Below are 27,334 nucleotides of genomic sequence, written 5' to 3'. Positions count from 1 at the left end.
TATCTGTGGTTCCTGCTGTAAAATCTTTATGATATAATGTATATAACGGCAGGATATTATAACTGCTGTTTCTATCTTTAATATAGAGTGCTTGGAAAACGGGAGTAAATTTTACTTTAAAGATGAACCAGCGATCGCTCTTCGCTGCGCTTCGAGTCATTCTCGCAGTCGCGTCGCCAGAGGATCCCTCCTGGAGTTCAAGGCCGAATCAGCGCTTTTAAAACAACAGTGATACAATTGTGTTGCGTCAGAAGTAGTGGGTTCCAGTGCAAGAGGGTTGAGCTTATTCACTGTCAAAACACTGCCTCTTATGAATTAGCAATGCAAGCGTATAATGTTAGCATCTTGTGCACACTGAAATTATCAGTACTGTATATTGCTCATAAGACAGCAGGATATATAAATAGAACCTATACCATTTACCCCCGTCCTGATACCTCAACCGGCTACATGATGCTTCAGCCTTTCATCATACCGCGACAGAATTCATATTTGATTTACACGTGGAGCTCATATAATATATAAAGAATATTGTGATGCAAGGAAAGGTATGTTTGAAAAGCATTGCATTCTTGACTCCTTTATCAACATGGCCGATGAGGCACAGGAAAGCCGAACACCCCGCTAGAGCAGAGTCGAGAATCGCAGCCAAGACAAAAAACACCTCTTCTAGCTGGAAATGAAAAAATGGTCATTAGAGGGCTGCACTCACTGTGCTATCTTTGATTTGACACGACATGACCATCCTCCTCCATCCCCAAGCTAGATCCAGCTATACTTACATTTATTTTGTCGTTTTACAGCAAAGTTATAGACAGAGAGAGATGGGGTCTAAGCCAATCCAAGTCCAAACAGATCACCGCAGAGCCATCCTCTAATACTAAAAAGGAAAACATCTATGAGCAGCTGCATACACTTTTCGACAAGTCATGCAGACATCTTCCTGGTTTTCCAATCACGCAAGGACATACACAAGCACAAGATTCTTTCCAGCTTTACTTACTGTTAGTGCATCCTTGAATTGGAGGAAGAGAACCTTGATTTAGAGAGAGGAAAAGCAGGAAGGGCACGACCAATTCTGAAAATAAAAAGGAGAGACTGCCATACTGCACACGTCATGATCACGAATCCTGTCTCGTCACGCTGCTGCGCACACTGCACAACTTTGTCACATCATCTCCAGCACCCACGCCATTTGACACCTAGCCATGTACAAGTCCCCCTTTTGCTTATACTTACTACCTGTTTCTTGTCCGCCGGGCACGATGAACCCAACCAGCATAAAGCGGAACCTGAAGTAGAAAGAAAAGAAGAAAGATCATGAGCAGGATGTTCTAAAGATGCAGCTACTTTTGGCACGTCATGGCATCAGCATCCCCAACAGAAACTCGACTTCTCTCCAGCTCATGCACACATTCCTTTTGTACCGTACTTACAGTTGTTGCTTGTGCTTAAGGGTAAGGTGCAAACACCAAGCCGAACCAACCGTATCAAAAAGGTCAGAGGCTGAAAGCTATCTAGACCATTGAAGACTTCAAAAATCACCGAAGTTAAGAACTTGCATTCTTGTGATAAACAATAAGATGGCCTCTGAAACGAAAATGTGGCAGTTTATATGTAAACGGGCACCTGGTGATATACAAGTATCAACTTGTCGACGTGTGAAAGTAGCTAAAATAATCTTTGATTTCACACACACATACAGTAGACTAGAAGGATTAATCATACCACTGTGCTTTGAAGGATTTACCGTAGCTAATTTTCTGACATGATTGCTTAAGCCAGCTTTTTGCTATCGAGATTCAAAATTGTTGTCTAAAACACACGAAAGAAGCTGCTGATCCGCCCATATTAGATCATTTCCTTGGACTTCACTATATGACTTGCAAATAAGGGCAAATAGTCATCTAATTTGACTTTGAGCTCGCTTGGTACGTCAAGTACTGCTCGACAGCACCAGCAATTATGCTTTCCATTGAAGGGATTTGATTTTCCTTGAAAAGGAAGAGCCTAACAAAAAATGAAGTTTATCAATATTACTTATATTACCATGCATACTTTATACAAATAGAGCGAGACAGGTGGGCCGCCCATTGTAACAACGCATACATATAACGAGCAAACAGAATGCGAGAATCACAAGACTATGTACAAAAAAATTGAATCGTATATTTCATTCGCAATCACTGCTGTTTGATCCCATCGTATAAGATGATATACACCACTATAGGTTATAACGATAACCTGGATGCCTATCACCGACTACTTTCTCTCCGTATCTGGCGATTGCTTCCTGCTTCCTTGATTCATCCTGTACCAACGTGATTCGTTCGTTGTTTATCCGTTTCAACACAAATCGGAGCCCCAGGGTCGAAACAATTCCTGCGGCAGCAGCACACAACGCAATAGTGTGTCCCATCATGTACCGCGGAGGATCAAAATATGCCTGACCACCAATAGTATTACCGGCAGCCGCCGCCATGTATAAGAATGCAGAAGCCACCGCTCGTCGGGTCAGCCCTGAAAAGTTGTCAGTACACCATGCGTTTCTGATAGGTGTGTCAAGACTCTATATAAAATCAGATAACTGATATTTAATGCCCCTCGACTGTTTTGTGATGGCAATTTGTTGGGAGTAAAAACATATACTAACCATTCCAATGGTGTAAATGATTACAGCAAAATACCGTGCACCAACAACTTGTTCTGGCACAAACATGATGAGCAGCATGCCAACAGCAAGCAGTACAAATGATCCGACTAGAAAATACGCGCGTTGCTGTAGCTGATCTTCAATGTAGTGTTAATCATAGCGATGTTTGACTGTTAGTGTATTAAGGGCTCTTTCAAACGACATGCTGTAGAGGCACAAATAGCATCTTGTGAATGCGGCATCCAACAATAAAGTACCTGATAGTTTCGGATAAAAATACATAGCGATGCAGGTTGTTACCCACGGCGGTGCTGTCAAAGCAAGGGACACGGCCTCGTCCCAATTTCCAATGCCATCAATAATCGCCGGCATATTCAGCCTCGCGCCACTTCCCGCAATTTCACAAAGCATAAATATCATACCGAGGCAGTAAAGCTTCCAATCGGTAAGCACGCTAGCAACTTGTAACCAGGACCAAGCATGCGTTGCAGTAAATGCTTGCTCTATGTATAAGACATCCATGTATATTTGCGGCTTAGTATCACTTGATAAACCAAAAGTCTCGTGATGATATTGAGAAGAAACTGTTGCTTGTTGCATATCTGTAATTGCATTGTTTGACTTCATTGCTATACAACGTTATTTACCTGTGGCCAGGCGTTGTATGGCTAAGGCTCGCTCTTCCTCGTTTAAAAACGTGGCAGTTTCTGGCTGATCTGGTAGGAGCAGGAGGCAAAATATCCCACATAGGACAGAAGGTATGCTATACAATAGAAACATCCTATAAAAAAATAAAATATTTGACTATTAAACCTTTTTCCTCGTAAACATAACAAGAGTACATCTAAATTACATGCATAGTATATTGGCAATCATAAATTTAACAATATACGAACCATTGCCAGCTGTTCATGGTTGTCGTCGGAATAAATGTTATACCATAGGATATAAGCCCTCTAACGGATGCTAATAGACCTGCAGCAATCAACATCCATCCGAAGCGTTGAGCAGATTCGCATCTCCTGTACCACAGGGAGATGTAATACCTAAATCAATATGTGTGCGTCAGAAAAAAAGGAGGTAGTAGCAATAATACAATCTTTTTTGGGAAGGCCTCTCAACAAGGCCAACATGTGTGATCAATACCACAGCTTTCATTGACTATTTATGTACTCCATAATACTTACATTTGGACAGAGTCATTTGCTACATAGTATTTTTAGTTAATATCATGTTGTTTAGTAAGAAACAAAATATTATATATACATACCAGATGAGGCGATGCCTTGAACAATCTGGCATGTTAATAATCCTTGAAAATTCGTTACACCAGCAGTTGCCATTGTCACGCCGCCCCATATCCTTGAAGTACGTATTAAGCGTTTCATGTAGTCAGTAAACTACTATGGCGGTTAAATTTGTGGTATTGTGTAGTCTAAATATTTATACTAACAAAGCTAGTACTCCCATTACACAGGATGGGCGCCAATTTCGTAAGACTAAATTGATGGGTATACTTAGAATAAGAAATCCTAAAAACGGTGCGGTCAAGCACCAGCGATACTGCGCTTCGGTCAAGCTAAGATCTGTCATAAGCCCTGCTAATCTTGCTTGTGGTAGAGCGCTTCCACTAAAAAAACTATTGTTAATGCAATAATTCGTTCTTTTACATATGAGGCATAATATAACTTACCCATCGATACGGGTACACATCTCCCATGCACAGACGATAAACATTATCTTGATATCCAATTTTCTAGTTAAGCATTACAAAGGATGTATAAGAACACTCCCAGCCAAGTGATTGGTAAAAAAGGGGCTATTTTTTCTCACCGCACGAGCTGCTTCTCAAGCACTGAATTATCGACGTCTTTTGCGTTTCCATAGATGTTCTCGGTGTAGGAATTCTCGGCCTTCTTGTCGTCATCGTTATCACCAGCATCAATTTGCTCCTTGTTAGAATCAGGTCGCTCCACATGACGGTCCAGTTTCTCGGGATCAGTCTCAATACCAGCAGTACCAGTGACAATCGACTTAGCTGTCATAATGCGCGCTGATGGTTTTAAGTTCTACAGCAGATAGCAATCGAGCAAAAAAGAAAGAAAAGAAAAGAGATGGATCAATCACTTTGTAGCAGGTACTCATCCAACAATATTTATGTTTGTTTTTGGGTCACACTGTTATACTATATTCGGGGTCTACCACTTTGGGAACTACAGTCCTACCCTAGTTTTGCAATTCCTCATATCTGCAAGTTTATACGATTTGCCACCCCAGATTTTCAATCTTATTAAAAGTTTAGATGATGAGTATGTGGGCAGGTGCGTCTTCTTTATCCTGCACTTGTTGCCATGGTCATAAAAAATGTGAGATATGGTGAAGCTTGATAAATTTGCCATGATCGTACATGTAAGGAATAGAAGGTTAGCACCTTATTTATTAGTGCGACTAATATGTGGGTATGCATATAATATGTGTGGTCGAACGCCATCATGGCTTGTAGAAGAACGCATTTTGACTTTTCTCCATGTGCGCCTGCCCACATACTCATCACCTTACGGACTTTTAATCAGATTGAGAATCTGGGTGAGGAGGGGGAGAATGACTCATTCTTCGAGAGCAACCGCCGTACCAATGGTCTTGTTTGCTTTTGTTTAAATTTCCTGCGTGTTTAACGACTTCCATACTACAAGCAGAAAACCTAGGGCTTAAGTGCGTGTGGCACGTTTGTTCCCATATACGTTTGTTATAGCCAAAATCAAATGGAAGAGTTGTGGTTTTGAAGATTCTTTCAGAGGAAAATAAAAGCGGTGACTACTACGAGCGCCGACTACGATTATCGTACTATACACTGGTAGTAGCTTGACATCATTCTCCTGCAGTAAATCAATTAACACAAACAATATGCTGTACATACGCCGGTTCGCCAAACGTAGCATGGAAACCTAGCTTAAGAGCATAATTAAGATTGATTACATAGCAGCTACTGCTGCTTAAACATGAACATGAAGAAAAGGCAGATAAATAGATGACGTGCTTCGAACTTAAGGTGACAGCTCCTTTAGCTGGACCGGCAAAATTTTGAAACAACTCTCGTAGCTGAAAAAATTCGCCTTCGGCGAATGGGGGAAGGCTTTCCATTCTCTGGAAATTTGGAATTTATGGTTTAGGCTGGTTACATTGCCTGTTGAAACATTCAAGTAGTTTATTTGAGCAATTGAAAAAAAGTATACAAGGGTTGTGCGAAGAAGGAAAAGTAGTGATTTAAGTATTTGCAGTGATGATATGGTAGGAAACTCGTAAAAAATTCGTCGATCTTGGTATTTGCAAGTGTTGTGGTGGCACCTTCTGGAAGGGCCGGCAGCAGATTGTTTTGCGTAAAGAAATTCTCAAGTTGCTCAGTTTAGTGCGATTCATCGAGAAAGTTGACGTAAAATCGCCAGCGATGATATGTGCGGCGTTTTGATGATTGTTGATAATTTCATGTAATGCTCTTATCAAACTCTCCACTGGCGTCCGCGGCCGGGCATATACCGTTGAGATAATATTAGTGGACCGTTATATCCGACGATGGAGAGCTGATCATAGGGTTAGTGCTGTGACTGCTTTCATGACGGATGCGGGATACCGCCTTGCTTCTAATGTAAGCACACGTTCCGAGAGCGCGTCTTGCTGTTCTGTCTGCGTTCGAGTCTTGTCGTGTGATGAGGTTGAACCTATCATGTTCAAGCTGTCTGTATCGCTTGGTAAAGTCCATGTCTCAGCGAATAATAGGAAGTCTGATGTGAGATACACGGCATCCTTTCATACAAGGTAATGTATCTCTGCAGACTTTGGATATTGTGGAATACAAATTGATGCGTCCTCCCTCGATCATCATGCAGAAACGCGTTAGTTACCTTGCCAACTCTTGTGCCAATGCTGTCTCAGCTAACGATCAAGCTGAAGACGTCAGAGCTTGGAAAGTTCCGATCAGATAAAGACCGGTTGGTCTCTTTGCACTTGAACAGGCGACGTAGAGCAAAAAGTGATTGGGTTGTCTTCGAGGCAGTACGATAACCTCGACTTCGTATGTCTGACCTTGTAATCGCTTCAACATGTGTCAGCGGGAATTGCATTCTAATGATGCCTACTGTAGATTCCGGTCGCGGTTTGATGAGCTTTGTAACGTGCTCGAGTGGTGTCCAACCGCTGATGCCTTCTCGCTCCATTAGCGATCGGCATTTCTCTCGCTGCTTTCTATCAGTGGGCTCGTACTTGAACTCAATTCACAAGCGAAGTGGTCTAATGTCCTCCGCCCTTTGTCTATGCGTCGCAATGTCCATACTACGTAAGTACCATCGCGCCATTCACGAGTCCGTCGCTCGTATCTACGTTGCAGGTAATTATGTAGCGGGTACCGATACTGAGGAACAGTTCGGTAGGCAAACCCATAGTTGATCGTAGGGCAAGTTTTGGGTTCTTCTCATCATTGCACGTGTGTGACGTGGTTGATGTTTGGTGTGAAGTCCTTCTGTATGATCAATTGACGATAACGCGATTTTTCATGGTACTAATCTATATGCATGCCATAACATTCCATTGAGCGGTTACTTTTTGACAACGATCATATTTACAGTACATATTCAAAGACAATTAAGACGGTACGTGTTGTTACATTAAATGAGAATTGAAGTGACAAAATACGAAGGAAACCCACAGCCATAAGTGGCGTCAAAAGTTATTTGATTAATGCCGTGGTGACAGTCCTACTACAACATCACTATGTAGAGACCTAGCAGAATTGACAGTAGATACTGGCGAGTTGTTAAGAGATGTAAAGATAGTTCAGCAATAGATGACCCGCATCATTAAACTGGAGCCGACTGCATGTAGGCTGGTCTAAAAAAAAGAGACATTTGAAGCTATGCATTATCCAAGCAGTATGATGATTGCTTCCTCCATTGTACCAGCCCATAAATATAAAGAGCTGAAAGAATGCGAGAACCACTATATAGAGCACAGGAAATCTCAATCGTATATACATTCGCAATTAATGCTGTTTGATTCGATCGTATAAGGTCAAATACATACACTACTATACGCTATAACGATATTCTGGATGTCTGTCGCCGATTACGTTTTCTCCATATCTGGCGATTGCTTCCTGCTTCCTTGATTCATTCTGTATCAACATGATTCGCTCGTTGTTTATGCGTTTCAACACAATCCGGAGCCCCAGGGTCGAAACAATTCCTGCGGCAACAGCACACAACGCAATAGTGTGTCCCATCATGTACCGCGGAGGATCAAAAATATGCCTGACCACCAATAGTATTCCCGGCAGCCGCCGCCATGTATAAGAATGCAGAAGCCACCGCTCGTCGGGTCAGCCCTGAAAGTTGTCAGTACACCATGCGTTTCTGATAGGTGTATCAAGACTCTATATAAAATCAGATAACTGATAATTTAATGTCCCTCAGCTGCTTTGTGATGGCTGAATATGTTGGGAGTAAAAAAAGTACTAACCGCACTAATGGCGTAAATGATCACAGCAAAATACCGTGCACCAACAACTTGTTCTGGCACAAACATGATGAGCAGCATGCCAACAGCAAGCAGTACAAATGATCCGACTATAAAATACGCGCGTTGCTGTAGTTGATCTTCAATGTAGTACCAATCATAGCGATGTTTGACTGTTAGTGTATCAAGGGCTCTTTCAGCGATATGATGTAGAGGCACACATAGCATCTTGTGAATGCGGCATCCAACAATAAAGTACCTGATAGTTTCGGATAAAAGTACAGAGCGATGCAGGTTGCTACCCACGGCGGTGCTGTCAAAGCAAGGGACACGGCCTCGTCCCAGTTTCCAATGCCATCAATAATCGCCGGCATATTCAGTCTCGCGCCACTTCCCGCAATTTCACCAAGCATGAATATCATACCGAGGCAGTAAAGCTTCCAATCGGTAAGCACGCTAGCAACTTGTAACCAGGACCAAGCATGCGTTGCAGTAAAAGCTTGCTCTATGTATAAGACATCCATGTATATTTGCGGCTTAGTATCACTTGATAAACCAAAAGTCTCGTGATGATATTGAGAAGAAACTGTTGCTTGTTGCATATCTGTAATTGCATTGTTTGACTTCATTGCTATACAACGTTATTTACCTGTGGCCAGGCGTTGTATGGCTAAGGCTCGCTCTTCCTCGTTTAAAAACGTGGCAGTTTCTGGCTGATCTGGTAGGAGCAGGAGGCAAAATATCCCACATAGGACAGAAGGTATGCTATACAATAGAAACATCCTATAAAAAAATAAAATATTTGACTATTAAACCTTTTTCCTCGTAAACATAACAAGAGTACATCTAAATTACATGCATAGTATATTGGCAATCATAAATTTAACAATATACGAACCATTGCCAGCTGTTCATGGTTGTCGTCGGAATAAATGTTATACCATAGGATATAAGCCCTCTAACGGATGCTAATAGACCTGCAGCAATCAACATCCATCCGAAACGTTGAGCAGATTCGCATCTCCTGTACCACAGGGAGATGTAATACCTAAATGAGCGTGTTTGCGACAGAAGAGAAGAAGAGGATAACGAATTAAAGATGTTCAACCCGATTAACAAAAAAAATATAATGATTAGTGATTGGCTTTTTATCTGCTCCATAATACTTACATTTGAGCAGCATCATTTGCTACATGGTATCGTAGTTAAAATCATTTAATCTATATTCTCTAGTAAAATTTAAATATATATACATACCAGATGCGGGGACGCCTTGAACAATCTGGCATATTAATAGTCCTTCAAAATTCGTTACGCCGGCACATGCCATTGTCACGCCGCCCCAAACTCTTGAAAATACGTATCAGACATTTTATGTAGTCAGTAAGCTAAGATGACGGGTAATTTTGTAGTATTGTGTAGCCTGAATATTTATACTAACAGAGCCATTGCTCCCATTACATAGGATGGGCGCCACTTTCGTAAGACCAAATTAATGGGTATACTGAAAGCTAAAAATCCTAGAAATGGTGCGATCAAGCACCAGCGATATTGTGCTTCGGTCATGCTAAGATCCGTCATAAGCCCTGCTAATCTCGCTTGTGGTAGAACGCCTCCGCTAGTAGAAAAACATGCTATTGTAAATGCATAATGATGATGATTTCGGTTTTCTAAACATATGGGTAATGCTACTAAACAAGTAATAATAACAGCAACATAACATACCCATCTAAACGTGTACACATCTCCCACACGCATAAGATTATCATTATCTTGATATCCAATTTTCTATGGATTAGTGAATTACAAACGGTCTAGAAGAACAGTCCCAGCCTAGGGACTGGTTATAATCAAAAAGAGGCTCTTTATCTCACCGGACGAGCTGCTTCTCAACCACTGAATTATCAACGTCTTTTTCTCTTCCAAAGATGCTCGCCGTGCAAGAATACTCGGCCTTCTTGTCATCGTCGTTATCACCAGCTCCAATTTGCTCCTTGTTAGAATCAGGTCGCTCCACATGACGGTCCAGTTTCTCGGGATCAGTTTCAACACCGGCAGAATCGGTGACAATTGACTTGACTGTCATAATGCAAGCTGATGTGATTTTTAAATTCTACAGCAGATAGCAATCGCGCAAAAAAAAGAAAAGAAAAGAAATAGATCCATCATTTTGTAGTAGGTACTGAACCAACATATTTTATCTGCTGAAGATGTTTGTTTCTGGGCACACTGTCCTACTATATTCGGGGTCTATCACTTTGGAAACTACCGAAACCTAAGTATCATTTGTTGTCATGGTCACTTTCGTTTCAAAAGTGCTGTGTTTTTGTACCTCGGCATTTCTTTTTTGATATGGTAAGAAGCGGTTTGACGATCAGAGAGCTCCCTAGCGTTATTTTATAGATAATCAATAAGCCATTATCTTTGATGGTCGGCTGATAAAACCATGTTGACCTATGAGTGTCTTTTCTTTACGCGTGGTGACGGATACTCCGGTGTAGATACGAAGAACTCAAAACCGTCGGTACCGCTGTTTCATTTTCTCTGTAGCAATTGTGTGCCAAAGAGCAATGCCATTGTTTTTGTTTGCGTTGTTTACAAATTCTGGGCGTTTATAAGCTTTTACCTAGCAGCTTCTGTACCACAATCAATAAATCTAAGGCCTGAGTGCGCGTGACAAGTTCATATAACTTTGTCTCCCACATACGTTTGTTATGCCCGAGTAGCGATATTGAGGATTCTTTCAAGGGGAAGATCGTCAGTGACTACGCGCGTGTAAGATACAGCTGCGGTACATCAATGGGATTACAGAAGAATAATAAAGATGATATAAATTCCGAAGATATAAGAGAATGATTCTCTACTTGCTATGATATGAGCAGGGTTTATATATGTTTTGCTTTTATGTTGACAGGTGATGTTCCTGTTCTTGTTTTATCATGATGTTTTTTCTGATCTTTGTTGTGGCATGCTGTTGTTTGATATTTTCTCTGGTTATGATTAGTCGGAGATGATTACTTGTTGTGTAAGCTGTTGCTTACAGCGCGCCGACTACTATCATTGTACCATACATTGGTAGAGGCTTGACATCATTTATAATCAACACAAACAATATGCTCTACATATCGCTAGTTCGTCAAACGTAGCATGAGAAATAAAATAAGAGCATAATCAAGATTGATTACATAGCAGTTACTGATGCTTGAAAATGAATATGAGTAAAAGGCAGATAAAAAGAGGGAAACAAGTACGTGCTTCGAAAGCAAGGTGACAGCTCCTTAGTTGATGGTGGACAACACATGGATAGCCTTTCACGCAAGATAGTATATATGCACGTGTGTTCCACCATGATTTTCATCGAGTAAAAGAATGCGAGTCAAGTTATCTGTACGTGTGTGATAACGTGAACCACCGAAGCTGCTTTGCGATAGACATTACCGTGTATGATATTAATCCAACCTTTGCTTTCGTTAGTGAATAATAAGGAACAGCGGCGTTTCTACTTTTGTTCCTTCTTAAATTTTCTCTTGCTCCTGATATATAAAACAACGATAACGACAACGTTAACTAGTTCCTTGTTCGACTGTGCTTTTTCAAGGTATGCATTTCTAACCTCACCGAGAACAAACACTGCTTTTCTCACTCACGTTTTCTTGGTCCTTTCTACCGTAATAGTCGCAGTAGCAGAGTAGGTCTTCTCCTCTCCCTTCTCTTTCTTTCTCCTGCAAAACAACCCCGCAGAAAAATTCAAGCAGCAGTTTTAAATAGCACCCAAAGACTCCGTGACCGAGAGCATATAACGCCTTTTCTTTTTATCTACTTTTTAACAACACGGCATCGACAGTGTGTGTTCATGCAGCGATGCGTCCCTCTACACAACGATCGCTTCCGGATTCCGGAGAGAATACTAAAGCGGCCACAGTGGCGCTCTGTTTTCTAAGCGGCGTTGCAGCAGCATTCATGGCATACTCAATGTACTCGAATCTAAAAACATTCCATAACCGCACTCATGAACACACGAGTCGAAAAAAGCGAGAAGCACAACGACAAGAAACCAACAGACAAATCGAAGACTGTAAGACCAGAAACGATACCACGACAACATACGCATATATGCGCACCATATTCACAAAATTATTCTTCCGGATACTTTTTCATTTTTTGCAGCAATACCATTAAAGTCGTTGGCTTACTTGACGCATTCGACCAATATCAATATCCAAAATGGGTAGGTGCTTATTGTAAACTGCCAGCGGTCATTTGAGGAGAGAGCGAGAGGAAACAAAGGAAAAGAGAGTTTCATGCAGGTCCTCTTAGTTATCTTAAAACTTTATTTTCGCTGTACGTATCTGTTTTATGTATGGAATGAACTAGCGCTGTCAAAATAATCCTAGATCGGGCCATGTCAGGTAAGCTTAGTGATGTCGTGCTTCACTACTTACTACCAAGGAGAACTACCTGCCATATTGGCGCAGGCTAACCAAGAATCAGGAAAAAAAATAAGGAGCTAACAGTATTTTTTTGACTTTCATTGTTACCCAGAAAAATACTTGCCAAAATTAATAGAGTCCTGTAAAAGGGACAAACCTATCGAGGTGCAGATGCGTGCTATATCTGCTCTTCAGCTATTAACACGGCGAGGTAAAAGAATATAAATTACGCATTAGCTCATGTGTAACATATTAACGTGTAAGCATACCACACAATCTAGATAGCAACCGAGCGACACTCTTATCAAACGGTGCATTGGATGTGTTGGTGGATGCATTAAAGTGCACGGACGCAGATATGAAAGAATCGGTTCAACGTTATGCAGCTGTATCGATATGCGATCTAATCCAAATGAGCGGTAATTTGCATTGACCTTCCTGTATATGTTTTTAACACAATGACACTGAATAAGGGTACCAACCATTCATTTAGACATCAGCAAATACTACATCATCGATATTGGCATTTTGGAACCAATCAAACGCATCCTTACTTCAACAACAATCCGTAACAACGAACTCAAATATTGGACTCTAATGATACTATACCAGATTTCACGCAGTGGTATGTGAGACACACGTTATAAAGAGCATTTTAGTTACTATGTTTTGGCTCACTGCAATTTTAACAATTTTGTATAGATCCATTTCCAAAGGTGTTGATTGAGGATGGATTTGTTGCAGTGCTTGCAAAAATGGCGCGAATTACATATGGCAACACGAACATGCCAAAATTTTGCATACAAAGCTTGGTCCGAATTATTTCCAATGTCGATGTAGTTGAGGCCAAGGCTATCTTGACAGAGTTACTGGAATATAATGTTATTGATCTTATTTCTATATCATTAAGATCAGGTAAGTTTGACAAAGGAAAAGATAATGGCTGTTGCAATGGGGAGACACATGGTTGGCTTTTCCTTTACTCATTTGGATTATATGTCTTTGGCATCAAAGAGGATCTTGAACTTGTATACTGGGCTGCTGGATTGATGCACGAGTTTGTTCTCAAAGGTTAGAAAAGTCTTACAGTGGGATCTTGTATCGTATGCTAAAAGAACAAAAATAATGCAATTCACAGACGTCGCTGCACAGCAATTTCGAGAAATTAAGGGTATACATGCGATCCTCAATGGCTTGTTGGGTGCAGAAGAAATATACATTTCAAGAGTTGTACTACGGACCATAAAATTCATGGCATATGGACAAGGTATCGAATAATACGACATAAATGTGGGCTTCTCCTCTTATCGATCAGAATGGCTAACGATGTGCATTGTTAGACAATTTTCGGCAAGAAATGGTGAATAGCGGCATGGTGAAAAAAATTATGCGCGGACTTACACTGGACGATGATGATGTGCGGTACTGGAGCATTTTGTGCATTCACGCCGTTGCCGCTCAACGTATGTATCTTACAACTAGAAAGCAGATCTTAGACCCGATTAAAGACAGAGAAAGAGAAAGAAACCACTAACCAACTCACTGACAATGACAAAATCAGTGGAATCTCATCCGGATATCATTACATCAAATGAATTTGGCTTGATGCTTGAACTGACAACCTCGCGTAAAATCCATGTTGCCATCTTTGCATCCGACATTCTATCCCTCATTTGCTGTATTGGTAAGAAAGTAAAGGCCACACCATCTAGTGACATATGTTAACTTTAACCAAACGACAACCTGAAATAGCAAGTAACGGACCCATCCTGGATCGACACGTAAACGAGGTTGTGTCGGCGCTTAATAACTTGTTATCGTACGAAGAACTTGAAGTCCAATACAATGCAGTGGGAGCAATATTTAACTTGACAGCCATGAGAGGTATTTTCGAATCTTTGTGTACAAAAAGCAAGTCTGGATCAGCTAATGATTGACCCCGTCAATTACCATGTAGAAAACTTTGCGTGTGTTGCTCGAGAACAGTGTCTGGATACACTTGTCTCTATGTGTGTCGCATCAACGCACGAGCGCGTACAGCTGACATGCGCCAAGGCCTTGGTTCTAATGGCTATCAAGTGTGAGCTAATAGATGCAATAGGATTCTTTTACTGAAGTATTAATCGTCCTTTAATTCTAGTCCGATCTATTACCACACGCGTGACATTACAAGTCATCGAGCCTCTCATCAGCACATGCACTGGCATTTCTCAAGATGTTCTTCCGATCATTCTCATGCAATCTCTTATTGCAAGCTCACAAGAAAAAACTACGAGCAAGCGCCGTCTACCGCAACGACGACAAGCATCCAAACGACACTCACGACTTTCTACAAGCCTAGAAATGAGTCAAATGGCCAGAGACCACGGTCCTCGGAAATCCACCGAATCCGTATCATCCTCTTCTTCTTCTTCATCATCGTCTTCCTCCTGTTCCGATCACTCATCCACACACGACCGAACATCTTTGTTCATAAAGTTCGAGTTACCGCTTTCGTCACGCGTCCAATTCGTCGGTGCACTCAGCGCATTGCGCATTCTACTCGAGAACGAAGATGTGTTTGGGAACGTGGTCACAGGCACCGTCTTTGAAAACATGATGGCAGATATGGCCAAAATGGAAGAGGCGGTTGAAGGCGAACAAATCAGCGCGTTTGAACGGGAAGCACGGCAATCTGCACGATTAACGGACATGGAACGCCAATTTTTAGCCGATAATGACCGGGTTTACAACAGTGCCCGTACAGGAGCCACAATGCCATCCTCTGCTTCATCTTCATCCGCCTTGTTGTTCGAACCCATTCGCGAATTCTCAGAATCATTGGTCATGCTTGCTATTTATCCTGTTCTCGAAGCTTGGAGTCAACAGACGACAAAGCAAGTGACGGAAATGGAAGAAAGTACGGCCAAAGCAGCATATTACGATGTGTTGGCATGGCTCAAGGCTCGTACGACCGTGGCTCCGCTCCGTCGAGCTGATGGCGTTCTTGCAACAGTAGCATCGCCTGGAACAGCAGCAACACATAAGCAACAGTCAACATCATCTGGGTTGACTGCAGCCGCAGCCGCACGGCCCATGACGTTCGCACCCAATGATTCGTCTTCCGACAGTGAGGATGACGATGATGACGACGACGACGACGAGGATGAGCAATATATCATGTCGAAAAAAGTTGAGTCTGCAGCAGAACGATTAGGTGAAACACGCAGAAAGGGTGAAGAGCATGATTCTGCCACAGTCGAGGACATGTTGGCTGCTGGTCAGCCGTTGCATTTCGCAAAACTGTACTCCGGGTTTGCTGGCCGTGCTCTGATGGTGCTGCGTTCGCTTGTTCATTATGGTATGTATTTTACACCGCCGTCGCCAGAACCTCTTTTCGCTAAAATAAAACACATTGACTTGGTAACACACATTTCAGGATCCGTACGGCAATTCCTTATTCACGAAACGGCCTTTGTAGAAGCCATGATTTACATGTTTCAAAACTGCCGGTCCTTGTCAGACCATGTACTGACATGCCTGGGAGCAATGATCTGTGCTGGTCCGTGCGCAATGTCATATTTTAACTACACCTCCCCCCTGGATGACGATTGTGCTGATCATTTCCTTTTTGCGCTACTGCCAAAAAAACCTTGTTTTCTTCTGAAATATACATATATAGATCCGTCCTACATCATTCCCGAGTCCGCACTTCAAGTCATGGCGATCTCGATCTGGAAAAGCGCACAGTTACCAATGCTCGAAAAGCGATCCTTCCATTTCTATGCACGACTTATTTTGACATTCGCCACACGCTGTACTAGCCCGTCATCATCACCTTCTTCATCATCGTCGACTGCGTCATCACCGTCCGAATGCGGGAATGATAGCATATTCGTGGAAATAGACTTGCATCGCAGATCGAAATATTGTCTTTTGAATTATGAGACGCGGCTTGAGGCTCGAAACGATTCCTGGACGTTCGAGACAGTACGTGGAACGCATCCTACACCGGTCCGTGGATCAGATGCATGGGCAGCAACATCTACCCACAAATACATGTTTGAAGTCGTTCTGGCTACAGATGGCTTGATGCAGGTCGGATGGGTCACTGACGAATTCGAAATTGATCCGGAGGGTGGTACTGGCGTAGGCGATGATGCCTTTTCCTATGGCTACGATGGTTGTCGAGTCAAGAAATGGCATGCTGCGGATCAAAATAGAGTATGTTCTCTTTCTTGACCCCAGCAAAAAGAAATTATTTCAAAGAATGAAGCTAACACGAATTTCTGTGTGTGTGTGTGTGTGTGTGTGTGTGCAGAGACGAAATTATGGATGCTCATGGGCTGTCGGTGACACGATTACATGTGCCCTGGACTTGGATTGCTGCGAGATGCGTTATTATCAAAACGGACAAGATCTGGGTACGGCATTTATGGATATTGATGCTGAGCGGGTTTGGTATCCTGCTATATCGCTCTCTACGGGCCAGGAGTGCCGCTTCCGCTTTGGTGGTCCTTTGGACCGTTTAAGGTAAGGACGGTACTTGATTGCGATAGCTTTGTTGCTTCTTCTTGTGGAGAGACTTATGTCAAAAACTATGCGTTCTTAGATACCCAGTCGAAGGCTATACGCCTTTTGCCCAACTTGCATGTTCACCTGTACCTGTCGAGCTCCCTCCTCCGCAAGTTGTCAAGAGCAGCAACGAACGTCGTCAGACGGTCGGATCCGACAAGAGCGACGATATCGAGACTTTGACGAATGCAATGAGACGCATGTCAGTACAGGGAGCCCTTGAAGAGGGGAACCAAGAACCCAGCTTGCGGCCGGCTCGTATTGAGCGACCCCAATCTAAACGTCCTACAACTATTCTATCCAGTCGGCCGGCAGAACGTGATGATTATTCTGTATCGCCCTCGCTCTATTTCGAAATGACAATTGCCAATCGATCGGCCAAGCAACGCGTACCATCATCTTCCTCGGAGCAAGAAGAAGGAAACGGTCAAGATAATGCTGATAACGATGACACGTTATTTAACCACGATGGAGATCACAATGAAGGCACCATTGTGTTGGGTATGCAAAGTTTGGATAACAGAAACCACATCCGACTCGAGTATCACTGTGTGGAACGCATGGCCATGGTCTATCAAGGTCGGTCCGCGCGCACAGAATTGTTTGCATTGGAGATTGCCGATGGCGATGTAGTAGGTTTACTCTATGTCCAAGAAGCGCATAGCATTTCCATCACTGTCAACGGAAAAATTATCAGTAAGTGTATTTTAATGTACAGTTGTCTGTGTTTTTGATATGTTTTGGAGAAAAGGGGCGTGGTTAACACAAGATGTATATGTTTATAGGCATAGTCAGTCTGGTACCGCTTTATGAAGGAGGAGACGCGTTTCGACCTTATCTGCCTTACCGTGCAGGTGACATCAAGACTCATATTAATTTTGGTGACGAACTGTTTCGATGGCAACGAGCCAATGCAATCAGCTCCAAAGAAAAAATGGCAAACTATCTGGGTCAGCTATTGCAATAATGATGTCTTCTGATACTATCAATAGTTATAATAAGAAAAAAGTATCTAGTACACAATAGGTTATAAGTTACCATAAACATTACATTTTTTTATTTGCTAGAGGACGAAAGAAGGATAGAAGCCAGGAGGGGAGGTGGGATATAAGAGCATGACGAGAAGCGAAGAGGCTGAAGAGAGGGAGATGAAGTCTGTACATATATAGAAACAAAAGAAAAAGGAATGGGACAGGAACAAAAGAGGAGAGGGAAATAGATATGTAAGTATGTGTGCGCGGGTGTGGCTGGGCGTTTGTTTGCAGAGGAAAATATAATACGATCGATCGATTTGTGGGGTAAGATGGGCGAGTAGGATTAGATAGTATGGCATATAGATGATGATGCTGTTGCTGTTGCTGCTGATGTTGGAGTTATTTCAAAGAGGAAGGGAAACTGTGGTGGAGGACAAAAAGCAGACAAGTGACTGATCCCACTTAAAGGAGTAGAGAGTAGAAAAAGAAAGGGAATGGAGAAAAGGTGTCGAAAATAAACACTTGAAGAGTAGAAAAAAAAGGGTGGAGCGGGTTACTCGCCCGAAGCAGAAGAAGGCTTGTATGGGTACCGTTGCTCGATCGAGTTACGACGTACGGGTGCAGGTGGATGGGCGACGAGTTCACGATATTTGTCAGTCTTGATAAACTTGGGCACAGAATCCTGGGCCATGATGCGACAGATATGCTCGTTGACCCGATCATACAAGCGGAGCAGCGCACGCAGACATTCGTTTGTATGGCCATTCACGACGACTGTGACCTGCTGCTGGTTCGGTTGGAAGGCAGTAGCTACAAAAGGCACCTGATGACTACTACCGTGTGTATGGTGGTGACGATGATGATGATGGTACTGATGCTGGTGGTCGTCGCCCGAATAGATCGTAAAGTTGTTGGTGACGTACGAAATGATCTCCTGGCGCAACCCATGGTCGATATTGACTTCAAGGGTGGCATCCGGTGCAAGGTAGTTGTCGTACATGGCATATGCGTCACGAAGTAATTCTTTGGTTGACACGTTGCCACGCTTACACTTTTTGCGAATGTTGTAATAGTCGACCCAGATCTTGACGTTTTCTTCACAAAACTGGGATTTCATAAAGTCGCGAAAGTACATACGGATCAAGGAGTCTTCGAGGATCTGTCGTAGCTTGGCCCAGTGGGAGTTTGGATCGAGCGGGACCGAGCCATCGAGTGGGGCCGAGGTGATGAAATCCGTCTCTGTATGATGATGATGATGGGTGGTGTCGTTGTTAAAAATTGCGCTGGACGGTCGTGAGGGTGATTCGCTACCTGGTGATGGGTCATCAAATGGATTACAATTAGCATCCGTTGAGGTGGTGCGTTCCATGTTCACATTGCCTGTAGATCGAAGCTGCAAGAGCCGCTCAGTCACTTCATCGATATCCGTTGCCGTTTGCGACGCCTGCAACGTGTCGTGTCCCTGCTCAAGTTTTGCTTTGCCTACAGGCATGGCGAATTCCAATCCCTCTGTGCCTTCCAGAGCGTTCGGAATGATCTCCGTGCTGCTATCGTCTGACGACGACGGGTTCTGGCTCTCGGCAGAATACGTTGAGGATGCAGTCGATGGGGCTGTGGATGCGGCAGAGGATGGCGACGACGCAGCATCTGTGTTGGTAGAAGCTGGAGCTTGTTTATTCTTTTTGGATGATGGGATTGCGGTGGGTACTGTCGCTGGCTTTTCAATGTGCTTGAGCCGTGCTGCGAGTCCGCGCTGTTTCATGATAACAATGTCTTGGTTATCAGTAACAGTGCCACGGAGTTCCTTGTCGAGCGGTTTGTCCCAGCCCAGCACAGATCGACCACGCGACGTGACATGATAGACAGTGCCACGACCCATCTTGAACACTACGGATTCGTCGCGGATGCTGTTGTCGCGGTCGGATTTATCAAGCACTTGTGCAATCCAGCCGTACAGGACAAATTCGGCGGCGACCATTTCGGCTTCTTCTCGTGTAACAACCGTCGTGTATTCGCTGATCCACTCGAATGCCTGATAACCATAGAATGCGTATCGAAAATCGTCCAGATTCTTCTTGTCGATGCCTTTGCAACTCGATTAGTATAGTAATAGTAAAGGGAGGGGGGCGCTTGAAAATCTTGATACTACCTCCAGCATCATCTGCCAGCAACGACTCCATCGGCAAATACGCCATCATCGTCTGTAATGAAAATAATAAACATGTGCATACGTTACACAAGAAATACGGTTACTATTTTCCCAGCTTCCATTTTTGAGTTCATATAACTTCTCTCTCCATTCTAGCTTTTTCGCTCGTTCGCCCTTCATATGACAAATTTACTTGATTTACCTTGAAAGCCAAAGTCATGTTGGGCCGAGCAAATGCCAACTGGTCGTCATGCTGCGGCAATCGTTCCAAGGTGACGATATTAAAAGAATCAACACTTGAGAGGGCCTTTTCCATTTGCTTGATCGGCACTTGAGCTCGTTGAGAAAAGTCCTCAATCACGTACTTGCCCTTGGGCGACAAGATATAAATGACCTTATCTTTCAGCGAATGGTTGACAGGGTCAATGGCATTCTCCAGCAATCGCGATGTGCAAAAGTATTGGCCCAAGGTACGAGCCATGTTGGGCGACATTGTAAAGGTGGTAGTGGTACGTGTGGCAATCAGACGCGACGGATCCGCCGGATCGGCAGTCTTCATGACGTGCGTGAACTGTAAATGACCCAGGACCTCGATCGCTTCAAGAAACACAAAGCTGGCAGGGATGGTTCGGAACCTGTACCGATGATCTCGCAAGCCGTGTTGTATCACGAGCGCAGCAAACAGATCGTTCAGGTCCTTTTTTTAATATACATGGGTTAATGATGATGATGAAGATGATGGATGTTTTGATGTATGCGCATATATATATTTTGAACAAGAGACGCATTTCTGCCAGTACCTGACAGTAAGGCCTGCCATTCTTGGTGACCCGCATCATGGTGGTGTAGGTTGAGAGCGAACTGTTGGGCATGATGAAGAGGGCTGCTGTGGATTTTATACAGTGTAAAGCGTCGTTCGTCGTCTCTCTTTACTACTCGTTATCAATTGCCGTTGTTTGTTCTCGTATGTTCTTTTGTGGTTTTAATAAGGGCAGCCCAGGCGAACTGGTAGGAGGTGGGAGGGGGGGGTGGGTAAGTGAATTTAGGGGATAAAGGAAGAGAAAAGGAAAACAGGGTATATAGGAAAAGGTCAAGAAAGAGATGTATTTATATGTTTTGCTGTTTGTTGCGGTGCAGAGAGCAAAGAAGAATACGAGGAAAAAGAGGCGACAAAGAAAAAAGAAGAAAGAGAGAAAGAAAAGCGGGCGAGACGGGGAAAGAAGGGAAGGGAAAAAAGCTTCTTGATTCTTATTATCGAATTCATTATACGACGTATTGAGTTTATCAACGAGTGGCAAAAGCTACCACGATCGCAGGTTGTTATTAGATCGGGTTCTTCGTAACCAGCTGGAGATAAACTCTGTTCTCTCCAGCCTCTCCAAGGCACAGCACAATAGCTAGCTGTCAGTCAGTTTGCTGTCGTTGCTCTTGGTTACTGATGGAGGATATGCAGTGGTCTCCCAGACTACCTGTTAACAATATAACGTGTGTCCCTAATTCGCCTAGCAACAGCTCTAGTACGTAGTATGCTGCTATATGGATTCTTGAAAGTATAATGCTGTGTGATGGGGGTTGGGGGTGGGGCTTCTTAGTTTGAGAAGAGGGGAGAGCAAAAATACGGGCCGAATTGGCTTCCACTCGACCGTTTCCATTTTTAATACTTTGGTAGGACCATGCGGTTGGCTTTGTGTTGCAGAAGCGCCTCGTACACAACAACAATCAACACCCGTTGTTTTTGTGCTCTATAGTAGTATTTGAGAATATGCGAATGCATCCCGTTCCCTTCTTGAATTTAAAAAAGCAAATCAAAGGGGATCTGCTTCTGCTAACTGTCAGCTCCCTCTCTCTCTCGCGCGCGCGCATCGTGATTGATTCTTGTCATGTAAAAGAAAGGGGCCCAAGTTTAAATAATTGTTAACGTTCTCAGATACGCCACTATTTAAAGGAAAACGTGAGAACACGAAAACAACTGCAACATCGACGACGACGGAAATTACATGTTCGTAGTATTGAATCCTCCTTGTTTTTTTTTACCATTTTGGTATCCCTCCCTGTTTTTGTGTTCACCCCTCGGAACGATCCCAAACACAAAGAAAGGCCTCCTGCGAAAAGTGAACGCGTCAAATCAGGTTGAAGGATATCACCAAAAGTATAACAGTAGTAGTAGTAGTAGTAGTAGTAGTAGTAGCTTACTACGTGGACATCACTACCGTAGCTGTATGCATCTAACAGAGCACACGTACAAGCATCGCATCTATCTCGATAAGGGTGGATGTTCCATATTCATCATAATCTATGCCATAGCCAAGTCGGAGAAGTGAAAGAGAGGGCGTTTCTGGCCATGGTTACACAACCTAAAAAGCCGGCCCTCGTTGTTGCTGTTGAACTCACCCGCTGTGTGGTGTCACTTACGCACACATCATACACAACAGCGGTTATTGACCCCTCTTTTTCTTTTCGCGCACACGTTTGGTTTCGTCCTCCTCTTTTTCTGACAGCGCTAAAAAGACGTTGTATCACACATGCTCTGATGAAAATTAGAGATCTTCGGAAAAAGCTACGTAACGTTCCTCTCTCTTAGTCTGTCTCTGTCCCCCCTGTCTGTGCACGAACAAACAACTTGCTAATAAAAAATCGGACATGTTATCAATTTGTTCTAGCCTGTCTACGGCTCTTTTACACACACACAACCGCTTACAGACAGTACCGGAATTATGTCACTCGACAAGGATCTTTGTAGAAATCAGTAAAGTATCTTGTTGTCGCCATTGTGTATCCTGCCTTTCTCTGCTAAATCTCGGGTACTTTTGGCTCCTTAGAAAGTCTATCCTATATTCGAGAATTCTAAACCAACCTCGATTGCAAAAAAAAAAGGCCAGAAGGTATAGATGATCGCTTTACTGTGTCTGTGCCCCGTCGGGAACGTGCTAAACCTCAAAATGCTAAAACTTCTTAAAAAAATCAAAATCAAGTTGGGAGTATGAGACTAAAGGGAGAGACAGACGTGTAACGTCAACATGGAAGATCATTAAGGATATTGTCAATACCAACCGCTTACATGGCTGTGCTTGACATAATAGGTTACAGTACATACCTTAACAAAGAAAATCAGGTTTTGTTGTTTCTGTTAAATCGATATACCCCTATACATGTATACCACTATCTGCTGCTTCTTCTGAGATCTACTTTTAAAAGCAAAGGTACAGCCGCGGAAGTATTGACAACCGGTGTGGGAGGTTATTTAAAGTATAAAAAAAACCGGAAAGTTGATTATTATGTGTACCTTTCCCTTGCTCCATGTTCAACTGAGATGGTGCTCGGAATACCAAAAGAATAGCAGTAAAAGATACATTGATGGTAGGTATGCATGTAGATTTTCTGTGTCCGTGTGTTCCTATTTTTTATGTGCATTTATTTCTATAGCAGTTATTTCTAGAAACAAAGAACAAACTGGGGTTGTTCATACAATTGCACAGAAGACTATGTTGTATATCAGGGTAGTACCCGACAATCCGTGCACGACGAATTTCCCATGCACATAATACTACAAGAACAACAACGCTTGTTACATGTTTGGAAAGTTCTCGATTACAACGACTTGATTGATTCGTTTTTGCTTTAGCAAATAACTGCCGAGATTCCCGTCCTTTTAAGTGTAGCAATATATTCTAAACGACCTGCAGATGTAAGACCTCATATCCCCTGAAGCTACATATATTAAAGTTGTATGATATAGCGAATAGCTTGTATGGATACTAAAAATACCACCACCAACAAGGGTAGCCATCATAGCTGATCGGATACTGTACATAGCACAGTAGTTTATACATACATGTATTACACTTGGTTAGCCCGATAGCATGCTTCTACTGCACTATATGTATTTGATGATTACAATATGGAAGGTCTTGTAATCTTCACTCTCAGAATGTTGGGTACTATTATGGAAGACTAAATGGACCGGCGCCTGTGGGCATGGGTCACCTTCCTTGAGATACATTAGTTCACGAAGACATGATGCAATACCTGAAACTAAAACCCGTAGGGAGAAAAAGTGATGCCAGTTGTGATACCATGAAACAGTACAAAATGATGACATGTACATTAGACTCTCTTAACCCTCAAATTATTACCAGCTGGCTCCATTACCCGCTACAGACGGCTGGAGAACAAATATTTTGTTTTACATCAATTAGCAGAGCACAGCAGTGGAGGGATGATTTGAATCTTCTTCTTCCTTTTTATTATATCGTATGCACAGATACATCTCACTATCACAGCATTAAGTGTGTTCTAAGATTAGCACGTAGTATAGAATAAACGAAAATCCCAATAAATTGGTTCAGTAAAAACTTAAATTTGATGAAACACAATGTGATGTCTAAAACGCATAAAATACCCAGTGAATCACTTTTGCATATAGTAAGAGCAGGCGACAATAGTGATTCGATCTCAATGATTGACATTGAGTACTGACAAAGCATCACAGTCTTTATAGGAACAATTTGCTTGTCAATCTCTTTTAGCAACGAGTAATATCTGATACATTTATCGACGGGTAAATAGACGTTTGCCAAGTAGTAATGGGAACGTGAGTATCCATAGCATCTCCATGGTAACATTTTTTGAAGCTAGTGTTTCCATAGCAACTACATGTATCATGTTTTCCTTTACGACGAGATTATAAGATGGTTGTGTTATTTCCATTATAAGCCTGATATTCGTTATCAATCATATCATAATATAGCAGCAGACTGTTTCTCATTAACAAATCATATAATAAGCTAGAGGTCTTCCATAGCAACGGATGTTGTTTTCTTAATAAGCAACTTTTTAGCAACCAGAAAGTACGGGCTGCTAGTTAGTCAAATCTGAAGGAAAAGAGGGGAAAGCATCATACACCGATCATCCTCTTTAGCATTATATCTAGCGCTTTCCGTTGGATTGTTAAACTCGTCCCCATGCTATGTGCAGAATTAATAGCTGCAGTTCTCTTACATAGATGCAATATAAAGAATCATTGAGGAGAGAGAGAGAACGAGACACCAGGGTGGAACCAGCACGTCAGTATCCAGTTTCGTCAGAAAGATCTCCTCGTTCTTTCATTCAAAAAGTCGTTTGTACACAAACCATGTGGGAATGTACACTCCTCGATGGAAAGATGCAACAAAAACTTTGCGTTAAGGTTCTGCAAAAAAAAAAAGGCTCATTAATTAAAAGCTATCATTCCGTCATTGTTTTAAAACACATTTAGATTGGCACGCACATGCCCTCTTTTGTAGAGTGATGGTTATGTCTCGGTCAATGTCCTCCTGACAATACGGACAAAAGCAATCAATCGCAAGTAAATTAACTTGAGAGGATGAAAAAATTTACTTTTATATGCACAATTTGTAGAACTTTTTTTTTCTTGTATACAAAAGAGTAAAAATATAAATGTTTAAAGGGGATGATGAAAGGGAGGGAAAGGGGGGGGGGAGGATGGGAATTTATGTCTATTTCTTCTTGCCTTCCTTCTTCTTGATTGTTTCATCATTGATAAAGATACCCTTCTGATTATAAGGTTCGGGCTTTCTCCACCGTTGAATCTTTGCAGCGAACTCGGTGACAATTTGCAAATCGGTGCCTTGCAAGATCAATCGATTAGGTTGGGGGATAGCACAGGTGACGCCTTGAGGCAAATCCATGATGACTGGATGCGAATAACCCAACTTGAGCGACAAGGAACGATCGTTGTTTTCCAACACACCACGATAACCGACACCATTCAGACGCAGCATGACACGATAGCCGTCAGAGACGCCGGTGATGGCATTACTTATCAGTGCACGGGTAGTACCCCACATGGCACGCTGTTGCTTGATCTCGGGATCTTGTACCGACACTTCAACACGGTTCTGCGAATTGGGATCGTCGGGCGAAGCCGCTTTTGTGGCAACGTTAACGAATGGCTTAATGACAAGTTTCTGTTGACCGAGAGGTCCTGTCACCGTCAGCGTCGTGTTGTTTAATTCGGAGGGAATGCGTGGTGTGGAGATGGGTGTCAGGTCATGTTCAATCTTGACATCGTCGGAAAAACTAATGGCTTTTCGGCCAATGTGTGAGGCGGCAGGTGCGGCAGCATGGAATGAGCGTGTTAATGTTATTGTTGTTTGCCGTAATGCAACGAATCGAACGGAATGTCGTAATGGAGTCAGCACCATGGTGTGTTGTGTGTGTGTGTATGGTATTTTCGTTATCCAACAAGGGAAAGAGAGAAAATATCCTTTCCAGCTTTGTTTACGGAAAACGCCCTACTACTCTAAAGCTTTACAAAGTCCGCCAAGGTTCTCTCTATTTTTTTTTTTAGGTGTACGCTCTATCTGGGTGAAACTGATATAATAGGCTGCTATCTATTAAAGCTGGAGCTCATTCGACACAGAGAGAGAGAGAGAGAGAGAGAGAGAGGTGATGCAGCCACGCTACCACAATAAATGGAATAGAGGTAACTGTAAAGCCATCAAATTCAGTGCTGCACTTTCAGATACTCACCTGGTTCCCTCTTCTCATAGGGGCAGCCAATAGTACTGTGCATATCAAAAAAAAGCAAAGGAAGAGAGAGAAAGAGAAAGAGAGAGAGAGAGATTTCCACCATCTAGAAAGCTACAAAGCCATGGGGAGGAAAGGCCACTACCCAAAGAGAGAGAGAGAGAAGTAGGTGATGAGAAATCTCTCGCTCTCTCTGATTTCTATTATAAGCACTTTGGAGTCATGATGTCACTGGCGAAGCAGAGTGAGTTTTTCGATTTCAGAAACAGTTTTGCTGAAGCTACAGTTTCCGCCTCTTTTTCTTTTCTTTTCGCTTCTCTTTCCACCTCTCCCTTTTTTTATTTTTTATATTTTTTATAAGGTACTGTTTCTTTCCACATTCAACCATTGTCCAACCTCACGGCACTACACATTCACCGTGTGGCAAATTGAGATGAAAAGATGATTTGACCCGACCCTTTGTTTCTTTTAAGAATCCTTCTGACTAACAACCCCATTTCCTCGCTTTTATATATATTTGGCCTTTTCCTTCGTTGTTCGA

General features: G+C 42.6%; 7 protein-coding genes across 7 annotated transcripts; 1 reads left to right on the top strand and 6 right to left on the bottom strand.

Annotated features, from left to right (window-relative positions):
* Positions 1 to 2,057: 2,057 nt before the first annotated feature.
* BDB00DRAFT_974358 (major facilitator superfamily domain-containing protein) lies at positions 2,058 to 4,764 on the bottom strand. The gene is made up of 10 exons (XM_053129898.1): positions 4,487 to 4,764; positions 4,347 to 4,409; positions 4,107 to 4,283; positions 3,924 to 4,015; positions 3,841 to 3,859; positions 3,550 to 3,699; positions 3,301 to 3,434; positions 2,911 to 3,156; positions 2,654 to 2,790; positions 2,058 to 2,569 (listed from the first exon to the last, which is right to left on the bottom strand). The coding sequence occupies exons 1-10, from the start codon at positions 4,696 to 4,698 to the stop codon at positions 2,225 to 2,227; spliced, it is 1,575 nt and encodes a 524-aa protein (XP_052980597.1). The 5' UTR covers positions 4,699 to 4,764; the 3' UTR covers positions 2,058 to 2,224.
* A 1,471-nt stretch (positions 4,765 to 6,235) lies between these two features.
* Positions 6,236 to 7,087, bottom strand: BDB00DRAFT_871421 (uncharacterized protein; the record flags this gene model as incomplete). The annotated part of the gene is made up of 3 exons (XM_053126827.1): positions 6,236 to 6,454; positions 6,589 to 6,915; positions 6,992 to 7,087. The coding sequence occupies 3 exons, from the start codon at positions 7,085 to 7,087 to the stop codon at positions 6,236 to 6,238; spliced, it is 642 nt and encodes a 213-aa protein (XP_052980596.1).
* A 635-nt stretch (positions 7,088 to 7,722) lies between these two features.
* BDB00DRAFT_818745 (major facilitator superfamily domain-containing protein) lies at positions 7,723 to 10,300 on the bottom strand. Its single transcript, XM_053123186.1, is given in 11 exon segments — positions 7,723 to 8,027; positions 8,045 to 8,075; positions 8,162 to 8,298; positions 8,418 to 8,663; positions 8,808 to 8,941; positions 9,057 to 9,206; positions 9,329 to 9,347; positions 9,416 to 9,507; positions 9,600 to 9,776; positions 9,884 to 9,946; positions 10,033 to 10,300. The coding sequence occupies 11 exon segments, from the start codon at positions 10,242 to 10,244 to the stop codon at positions 7,942 to 7,944; spliced, it is 1,347 nt and encodes a 448-aa protein (XP_052980595.1). The 5' UTR covers positions 10,245 to 10,300; the 3' UTR covers positions 7,723 to 7,941.
* A 1,662-nt stretch (positions 10,301 to 11,962) lies between these two features.
* On the top strand, positions 11,963 to 18,181 carry BDB00DRAFT_818742 (uncharacterized protein). The gene is made up of 19 exons (XM_053123185.1): positions 11,963 to 12,233; positions 12,326 to 12,386; positions 12,533 to 12,567; positions 12,701 to 12,799; positions 12,870 to 13,007; positions 13,082 to 13,213; positions 13,291 to 13,503; positions 13,603 to 13,659; positions 13,727 to 13,855; positions 13,929 to 14,051; positions 14,150 to 14,272; positions 14,341 to 14,472; positions 14,546 to 14,668; positions 14,729 to 15,928; positions 16,007 to 16,129; positions 16,250 to 16,791; positions 16,889 to 17,100; positions 17,180 to 17,838; positions 17,928 to 18,181. Exons 1-19 carry the CDS (start codon positions 12,020 to 12,022, stop codon positions 18,107 to 18,109), a joined length of 4,497 nt encoding a protein of 1,498 aa, XP_052980594.1. The 5' UTR covers positions 11,963 to 12,019; the 3' UTR covers positions 18,110 to 18,181.
* On the bottom strand, positions 18,158 to 18,572 carry BDB00DRAFT_311280 (uncharacterized protein). The gene has a single exon (XM_053116879.1). The coding sequence runs from the start codon at positions 18,473 to 18,475 to the stop codon at positions 18,206 to 18,208; it is 270 nt and encodes an 89-aa protein (XP_052980593.1). The 5' UTR covers positions 18,476 to 18,572; the 3' UTR covers positions 18,158 to 18,205.
* Positions 18,182 to 21,502, bottom strand: BDB00DRAFT_818740 (uncharacterized protein). The gene is made up of 5 exons (XM_053123184.1): positions 21,066 to 21,502; positions 20,468 to 20,962; positions 20,266 to 20,317; positions 19,497 to 20,201; positions 18,182 to 19,427 (listed from the first exon to the last, which is right to left on the bottom strand). The coding sequence occupies exons 1-5, from the start codon at positions 21,135 to 21,137 to the stop codon at positions 18,670 to 18,672; spliced, it is 2,082 nt and encodes a 693-aa protein (XP_052980592.1). The 5' UTR covers positions 21,138 to 21,502; the 3' UTR covers positions 18,182 to 18,669.
* A 4,120-nt stretch (positions 21,503 to 25,622) lies between these two features.
* On the bottom strand, positions 25,623 to 26,769 carry BDB00DRAFT_818735 (ribosomal protein L6, alpha-beta domain-containing protein). The gene has a single exon (XM_053123183.1). It carries the CDS (start codon positions 26,466 to 26,468, stop codon positions 25,761 to 25,763), a length of 708 nt encoding a protein of 235 aa, XP_052980591.1. The 5' UTR covers positions 26,469 to 26,769; the 3' UTR covers positions 25,623 to 25,760.
* Between the last annotated feature and the right edge of the window lie 565 nt (positions 26,770 to 27,334).

Source organism: Zychaea mexicana, assembly GCF_025766255.1.
Source record: "Zychaea mexicana strain RSA 1403 chromosome Unknown BDB00scaffold_28, whole genome shotgun sequence".
Classification (NCBI taxonomy): Eukaryota; Fungi; Mucoromycota; class Mucoromycetes; order Mucorales; family Lichtheimiaceae; genus Zychaea; species Zychaea mexicana.
This window is presented reverse-complemented; position numbering and strand designations above follow the sequence as displayed.

What these genes read in the sequence shown, in the direction of transcription:
- BDB00DRAFT_818735 (XM_053123183.1), bottom strand. Translation starts at nt 26,468, where the DNA reads ATGGTGCTGACTCCATTACGACATTCCGTTCGATTCGTTGCATTACGG.
- BDB00DRAFT_818740 (XM_053123184.1), bottom strand. Translation starts at nt 21,137, where the DNA reads ATGCCCAACAGTTCGCTCTCAACCTACACCACCATGATGCGGGTCACC. An exon ending in ATGGCAGGCCTTACTGTCAG is followed by an intron (nt 20,963 to 21,065) that starts GTACTGGCAGAA and finishes TATTAAAAAAAG; the next exon opens with GACCTGAACGATCTGTTTGC. An exon ending in ACATGACTTTGGCTTTCAAG is followed by an intron (nt 20,318 to 20,467) that starts GTAAATCAAGTA and finishes TTTTCATTACAG; the next exon opens with ACGATGATGGCGTATTTGCC.
- BDB00DRAFT_311280 (XM_053116879.1), bottom strand. Translation starts at nt 18,475, where the DNA reads ATGCCATACTATCTAATCCTACTCGCCCATCTTACCCCACAAATCGAT.
- BDB00DRAFT_974358 (XM_053129898.1), bottom strand. Translation starts at nt 4,698, where the DNA reads ATGACAGCTAAGTCGATTGTCACTGGTACTGCTGGTATTGAGACTGAT. An exon ending in ATGTGTACCCGTATCGATGG is followed by an intron (nt 4,284 to 4,346) that starts GTAAGTTATATT and finishes TAGTTTTTTTAG; the next exon opens with TGGAAGCGCTCTACCACAAG. An exon ending in CATACAACGCCTGGCCACAG is followed by an intron (nt 3,157 to 3,300) that starts GTAAATAACGTT and finishes TCTTATACATAG; the next exon opens with AGCAAGCATTTACTGCAACG.
- BDB00DRAFT_818742 (XM_053123185.1), top strand. Translation starts at nt 12,020, where the DNA reads ATGCGTCCCTCTACACAACGATCGCTTCCGGATTCCGGAGAGAATACT. An exon ending in AATATCAATATCCAAAATGG is followed by an intron (nt 12,387 to 12,532) that starts GTAGGTGCTTAT and finishes GGAATGAACTAG; the next exon opens with CGCTGTCAAAATAATCCTAG. An exon ending in GCGTTCGCTTGTTCATTATG is followed by an intron (nt 15,929 to 16,006) that starts GTATGTATTTTA and finishes CACACATTTCAG; the next exon opens with GATCCGTACGGCAATTCCTT.
- BDB00DRAFT_818745 (XM_053123186.1), bottom strand. Translation starts at nt 10,244, where the DNA reads ATGACAGTCAAGTCAATTGTCACCGATTCTGCCGGTGTTGAAACTGAT. An exon ending in ATGTGTACACGTTTAGATGG is followed by an intron (nt 9,777 to 9,883) that starts GTATGTTATGTT and finishes TTTTTCTACTAG; the next exon opens with CGGAGGCGTTCTACCACAAG. An exon ending in GTAATGGGAGCAATGGCTCT is followed by an intron (nt 9,508 to 9,599) that starts GTTAGTATAAAT and finishes CGTATTTTCAAG; the next exon opens with AGTTTGGGGCGGCGTGACAA.